The sequence below is a fragment of the Cibotium barometz genome, chromosome 42 (genome assembly GCF_041138505.1).
Source record: "Cibotium barometz isolate CiBa-2024 chromosome 42, ASM4113850v1, whole genome shotgun sequence".
Taxonomy (NCBI): Eukaryota; Viridiplantae; Streptophyta; class Polypodiopsida; order Cyatheales; family Cibotiaceae; genus Cibotium; species Cibotium barometz.
This window is the reverse complement of record NC_141087.1, coordinates 1303649-1311109: the sequence shown is the minus strand read 5'-3', so window position 1 is coordinate 1311109 and position 7461 is coordinate 1303649. Positions and strand designations below refer to the sequence as shown.

Here is a 7461-nt window from a genome sequence, read left to right as displayed (position 1 = left end):
TAAAAGAAAGATGTGAAAAAAGCAGAGAACAAGTGGGCAAAAGATTGAAAAGAAGAACCAAAACGTCAAAAAACGTTTGAAAGGGGAGTCTCATATTTTGCTAAGTTTAATATTTGAGTTAATCAAAAACATCAAAGAAGAACCAAAGCATCAAAAACGTATAAAAGGACTCTCAAACCTTGTTACGTTTAATACTTGCATCAATCAAGTTGGCAGTATAATTTTTAAGCTATGGTGTTGCAACTCTCTCTCTCTCTCTTCTCTAATTCTTAACAATTCATCATAATGTAAGAAATAAAAAACACTACTTTGTGTGTGACATGCTTTACATGCTTGATCGAATATTTGTGTGTGACATGCTTCACATGCTTGATCAAATATATTAGGCATTATCGTCTTAATAGTCCTTGAATGGATATCAAGTTAATGTATTTGTTAATGAAATAATACCTTGCAATGTTTGCAGCAAGCAAGAGTGTCCTCCACATGAAGCAAGAATTTCTAGGAGCTGAAGTAATTTGTTTTTTAACATATGACTTAGGTAACGCAAAATCATCCGCAAACAAGAACAAGTAAATTGCTCAAACTACAATACGTCTACCCTGGATACAAGCCAGTAAAGTGTATCTCATGTTAGAGCTGATTGGCAATCCAAGGCACTCGTTTCAAACACGGATAGGGGGGATTAAGGAAACAACACATGAAGTTTTTAGACATTTTCAGACACAAGAAAGGAGCTCTTTTCACTATAGAGCTCAACATCTACTCGAAAGGGAGCACATGCCTAGCTGGGTGTGGTTGGGACCCCGGGCCGGTACTCCCCGGCCCCAACCGCACCCAGCTAGGCATGCACTCCCTGCTCATGATATTGTAGTAGTCTGTATTGTACTTGCACAAGAAAATTAAATAGTTCAATAACTCCATATTTTACAAACCTCTTTCCTTCACCCTGGGAGCACGAGTTTGAAGGTTGAACCCCAATTAGTGGTGTCCATGAAATATAAAGCCAGAGTTTTGTTATTTACGATGTATAAAATCTGAAAGATGGTTTTCCAGGGCTATGGCGGCTACACCCTCTGGCTCAAAAAGATGGAAGCAATGGCGCTCCCCCTCAGACTTGAACAGCTCCACATCCTTATTCCCAGCCCTCTTCAGAGCCTCGTAGTACTCCATCCCGCCTTCGTAGCACACATCGCGGTCAGCTACCGCCACCAGCACCACCGGTAGCTCTACCTCAGCCAGATTGGGAGACTCCGGGCTAAATGGGTTCCAATAAGGGTGCCCGCGTTCGTCAGCTCCTACCACCACAAAGAAGTTTTAAGCACATAATTCTCATTATCATACCCACATGGCAGACTAAGACAACATCATGAGGTGCTGCGAGTGGGGCCACCCGAGGGACTGGCCCTCCCTCGTCCCCCACTGCATCAACCTAGGTATAAGTGTCCCTCGCAAAAGTCATGGCTCATGATGTTGAACAATATAGAGAAAAGCAATAAAGAGCTCCCTTTTCACATGGGAATGTATCAAAAACTTTCTGTCTATATGTACGTACATACGTACGTACGTGTATGCACATACGTATATACATGCATACGTACACACACACACACACACACAAGAACTTATAGACAAAACTCCCGCTATGTTCCTACATTGCCTATAATTGCCACTATAATTCCTACATTGCAAGGGAGGGACTGTATGACTACTAAAACACGAAGTTTTAGACAAATTCTCATTATAATTCCCACATTGCACATGACCACAACATCATGAGCTGTTGCGAGGGAGGTAGCTAGGTGCGGTTGGAGGCCAGCACTCCCCCACCCCTCGACCACACCTAGCTAGGCATGAGCTCCTGCCCGAGCAGCAGCTCATGATGTTGGGACAAGGAAGTGTTGGCGTTGGCGTGGAGTGAGTGCACCTGCCTCCAATCGCATCTAGCTAGGCAATGTGGTCTCTTTCGAGCAGGAGGCTGGAGCTCATGATGTTGACCATTATAAGGAAAATTGATAGGAAAAGAGCTTTTTCACAATATGGAAAAATCATAAAGGGGGAAAAGCAATAAAGAGCTCCTTTTTCACATGGGAATGTATCAAAAACTTTCCTGTCTATATGTACGTACATACGTACGTACGTGTATGCACATACGTATACACACACACACACACACACAAGAACTTATAGACAAAACTCCCACTATGTTCCTACATTGCCTATAATTGCCACTATAATTCCTACATTGCAAGGGAGGGACTGTATGACTACTAAAACACGAAGTTTTAGACAAATTCTCATTATCATAAAGGGGGAAAGGACATCTATTCTCCCTTTAAGTCCGACATCATGGGCTGCTAAAGGGGGAGAGGACCTGCAATATATACCTAGCTAGGTGCACAAAAAGTCTTAGACAAATTCTCAATAATTGTTCTTTCATTACAGACTAGAGTCTAGGACAACATAATGAGCTGTTGCTTGGGAGGGAGCACATGCCAACCGCACCTAGTTTTGACATGTGCTCCCTCCCGAGCGGCTGCTCATGATGTTGAATCCTGTCGTGAGAAAACATGGGGAAAAGGGCTGCTTTCTCGTATCGAAAAATGTCTAAAACTTCTTGTGGACGCAGTGATGAGGCAAGGGAGTGTCGGCCCGGGGTGGGGCTCCGTATCCAACCGCATCAAGTATGAGGGTCCCTCCCGAGTAGGATGTTGGGACTCTGTAAGGGGAAAAGCCATGGGATAAATAGCTCCTATGTCAGTATGTTATCTGTGTTATACCTGGTGGCAGCGACAGACGTATGAATCCTTCCACCTGTTCTGAGCTAAGGGTGTCCATGAACGTCGGCTTCATGGTGGGTACCTCTTTGAAGAAACCCACATGCACAAGCATGAGCCCTCTGATTTCGATGGGCTTCCAATCCTTCTTGCTCTGTGCGCGCTGTACTGCCACAAAATGAGTGATGGTTGCTCCCGCACTCTCCCCGGCTATGAAGCACCTCGAAAAATCAGCACGCAACAGCCAATCGTGGCGGGTGTCGGTGCCGCCGCTTTGTCCATCTGTGGCGTGTGCACCTGCCTGAGCATGCAGCCATTCCAGAGCCGAGTAAGCATCGTCGTAGGCGGCCGGGAGGCGATGCTCGGGGGCGAGTCGATAATTGGCAGAGATCCATATGGCGTTGGATTTGAGGGCCATTCGGCTACAGAAGCTATGGAAAGGGGCATCCGCAGGGCTACCCAGGCACATGCCGCCGCCATGGAAGTGAAGGACGAGGGGGAAGAGAGAGCCCGGGGGGCTGGAAGAGATGGAGTGGGGGAGGAAGATGCGAGCCCAAGTGTGATCAGAGGGAGGGTCACGGAAGTGGGCGTCGAGGGAGGCGACGCCATGGACGAAATCTTGAGAGGCAGGGATGGAAGGTATCGAGGTGGAGGCGATGCGCGTGACAGAGCCATCGCTGTGAAGGCGAAGCATGCCAGGGATTTCGTCCACGACACTTATAAGGGGATCGTCCGAGGAGGAAGAATGTGTTGCCGCCATAGAACGCAGAGCTTGGGGACTAAAATTGCTGTTAAGCCATCGACAAGATCTGGCTATGGAGCTCATGTGCCTGTCAAAACTTAATAACATGGATCTGTGCATATATATTACCTCGCACCCCCTATAGAGATATTCCAAGGCCTCTTTTTTTTTTTGGCTATACCACAAAGTTCCCATTTTACTTTGTACGCTTTCTTAACTGGCCCATAGAAAGTTCCTACAAATTGCTAGGCTTGAGAGCCTCTACTGCCATTTATATCTTGAATACTGACATTGGTTGGTTGAGACCGCCAACATTCTCATCCGGGATGGTTTTCTTCCTATATTTCCAGACTTGTTCTCTGTGCAGTGCAGATGTATTAGAGATCATCTCAGTGGGATTGAATAGTTGCTCAAAGTGGGATCTAGCATATTCCAAGTGGGATCTAGCATATTCCAAGTTATCCATGTCGTTGTGTATGAGTAGGAACGTGTTTTGGAAGAGGGGTGCTTATTCTCTGATTGTTTTCTTTTGTAGAGATTTGAACATGGGTTTGGTTGGCCTATTAGCATTGCTTGCCCACCATTCTTTGAAGAAGAGGGAGGTGTGTTTCAAAGCGAGTTCCTCTTCCATTCTGATTTGAGCTCTAAGGGTAGCTATAAGGTTGTGGTTGTGCTCGCTAGGGAAGGAGGTCTCCAGTTTGATAAGTTCCTCGTAAATTTGGTCCTTCCTCTTTTTCCTTATGTCAACTACTTGCTTTCTGGCTTTGATCAAGAGTTTTTGGGAGGAATGCATAGCAATAGACCATGCTTTAGAATGGTATTTGGCCGAATCGAATGCATTCTGCCATATTTGACCTAGCTCTTCTTGAACCATAGGAAGATTGAAGAGGAAGGATCTGTATAGAACCAGTGATTCCTAAAATTGTTGGCCTTAGCATCTATGGTCAGCTAGTGTAAATAGGTTTAGCTTTGATTCTGGAGAAGCTATTGGAGTGTGTAGTATCCATGTAGCACCTATTCAGTCTAGCTTTCCTACCAACTAACTATACCTTGGCTATAGTTTTGCTAGGTAAACTCAGCTTGAGTGCCGAGATCCCATAACTAGACATGAGCTTTAAGGGAGCACCATTTTTGTTTTTTAGCTCCGAAAAGTATCTAACCTTTCCTAAGGAACCTATCCTCAAGATGAAGCTTCTACCATATTGAAGTCACCTAGAAGAATACAAGGTCCTGAGATTGAGATGAGCTCCTTCCACAAAGTTTTTTTTTCAGCTGTAGAGCCTCCTGCATAAAGTAAAATTAAGCCACAGTTGATGGGGGTTGGCCACAAATTGTCAAAAAAAAAAAAGCCCAGTTCAGCCCACGAAGCGACCAGGACATTTTGACCAAGTCAAAATGTCGTTGGTCGCTTTGTGGTGGTGAACTGGGCTTTTTTTTTGACAATTTAGGAACACACTGCTTGCTTTTCGATCCCTCCTCCTCTTGGCTTTGCTTTTCTTTCTCTCGCTTCGATATTATTTTGTGAGCTCATTTCTTACTCTCTTTTGCCATTTCTTCCATCTCCTCTTCTGTAAACTCCCTCTTAATGCCTTCCACGACGGCAAGCATTCTTGCCCACCTCTCCTATGCAAGATTGGTGGCTTCAGCAAATAGTAGATCAAGAGTCTCTTGTGTGTAGCTGCTTCCTTTGAGCGCTTCGTACGACTTTTTGAAGCGCTCTTCACGCTCTTCATCTATTTCTACCGTAGATTACTTGTCTTTTCTTTTGTCTTCCTCTGTAGCTTGTTTCTCTATGACGGCTTGTAAATCTGGATTGGGACGAGGGAATGGCTTTCTCGGTGTTGCAAGGAGGGGATTTAGAGAAGTGAAAATGTCATTCTAGTTGAGGGTCTCAACACCTTGGTTGCTGGAATTTGGATCTGAGGTGCCAAGATGATCCATTGAGAGAGAAAGGGGAGAGATCTCAAAGAAGCAAACGTTATAAATGACTTTCAAACCTTGAAGTGCACTTTTATAATATGTTTAACTTTTTTTAATAATAAACATACGTAAAAAACTTACTGATGCGCAAATTATTGGATGTTAGCATTTTGTCTGCGCTCCCTCACAACTCTTATGATTTTTCACCTTAGAGATGTGTTACCACGGCCCTTTTGCTCACGCATCTCAGTGAGAGATCGATAAAACCAGTTCAACATTTCATGAAATGCATTGTTGCGAACTTAGTAAACTACCTCCCCTCGCTAGATCCTATCGAAGAGGAGATCCCCAACTACCTATCGGACACAAGCTCAAGTATGGCTTCATAAGGAGTAGACCCCATAACATCCAGCATCATGGCGAGTGCGGCTAGAAAGGGGACGGAGCTTAGCTACCGTATGACCTTAGTGCTCAAATACGAAAATCAGTATGGAGCCAGCATCTACGAGGATCCCATGAGGAGGATGTGTGTAAGAGTGGAAGATGCCTCTACTGAAATAGAGATGGAACCGCAGGTGAATTATCAGGAGGATAGGTATTTCAACAGAAATGGTACTATGTACCTAGTCACCGAAACCCCTGATAGAGTTGATAAATTCAGACAACCCGTAGAGGTGAAGCCTCGAGGGAAGGATGTAGAGAGAACCCCTACTTTGGAAGGGAACTACACCCTCGAAAGGACTTGGAAGGCTGTACACCATCCCACGGACGATATTGGGTTCTATTACCATCAAGATCCCAAGCAAAAATTTATCTATCACTACTTTGTAGTAAGAAGTTCGAGGATAGGAACGGTCACATCTGAGAAGACCCTCTATGGTTATTCGGACCAAACAACCCTGTTGAAATTTGAGCATAATGATGAGCTATGGTGGATCAAACACTAGAATCAACATGATTAATAAAGTGATTAGTAAATGATTAAGACGTAATTAGTGAATAATTAGCAAATAGATTAATGTAGGCATGGATACTCAAAAACCAACAAATTCTCATTAGGGCTATGCCTCAATTTATAGAGTTTACATCAAGCATCAAATCCCATTGATTTCTCCATGATTCACTCCCAGAATATCTCCACCTTTTGCGTGATTCTCTCCACCTCTTCTCTTTTCCCTGAATATCTCCCAGAATAACTCCACACTCCTAAATTCTCTCATGCTACCCTTTATTCTCTCCCAGTAGATTCTTCTCACCTTTTCACAGGTTCTTTCACAATTACATCTCCTCTTTTACAGCCTCTATCCAAGAGTTTGTTCCCACACACACCCTATTCACTTGTATTTTCAACACCTCCCCTCAAGTGAATACTCCTAGTACACCTAGACCCTATTCCAAGTTTGCCTCCCCTTACTTGATAGCCCGCGACTAGTGTCTATTCCTCCCCTCAAGTTATCTTAGCACACCTGGATCCTGTATCAAGTTTCTCTCTTACTTGACAGTCCGCGACCAGTGCCTCAAGTCCCTAAACTCCATAGTCCTTGACACTCTCTCTCTCTATGTGTCCAAGGCTACTATAAGTGCCCGCGACCTTGACTAAAGTGCTCACACATACATCTACCACGTGGCCTACATCATCGGTGGCTCAGAGGTGGTTTTACTTTGTTGGGGCAGGTTACATTGTGTTGTGGGGTCTCTCTCTCTCTTTCTCTCTCAGAGATTTTCACATGGCTCCTCACTCTTTGGAGCCTCACATCTTCTCTTCTCTTCAGTCTTCTTCTCGTTGGCAGCATCTCTCCACGCGTCCGTCTCTTCTTTCAGTCTTCTTGGGGTAGCTTCTCTTCTTGTGGCAGCTTCTCTTCTCGTGTCCATGTCTTCCTTCAGCTTTTCTTCTTGGTGTGGATCCTCTTCTTGGGAAGAGATATTCTTCTTCTTTCATGGCTGGGGCCATGAGCTCGTCCGTCAGGTCATTTTGCTCCATGTGAGCAACATGTTTCAATGTTTTGCTGACAGTTCCTTTGG

The 7461-nt window shown here is 44.5% G+C and overlaps 1 protein-coding gene across 1 annotated transcript; it reads right to left on the bottom strand.

Annotated features, from left to right (window-relative positions):
• Window positions 1-863: 863 nt before the first annotated feature.
• Window positions 864-3674, bottom strand: LOC147614038 (strigolactones hydrolase CXE15-like). The gene is made up of 2 exons (XM_086780573.1): window positions 2781-3674; window positions 864-1298 (listed from the first exon to the last, which is right to left on the bottom strand). The coding sequence occupies exons 1-2, from the start codon at window positions 3637-3639 to the stop codon at window positions 1018-1020; spliced, it is 1140 nt and encodes a 379-aa protein (XP_086636699.1). The 5' UTR covers window positions 3640-3674; the 3' UTR covers window positions 864-1017.
• Between the last annotated feature and the right edge of the window lie 3787 nt (window positions 3675-7461).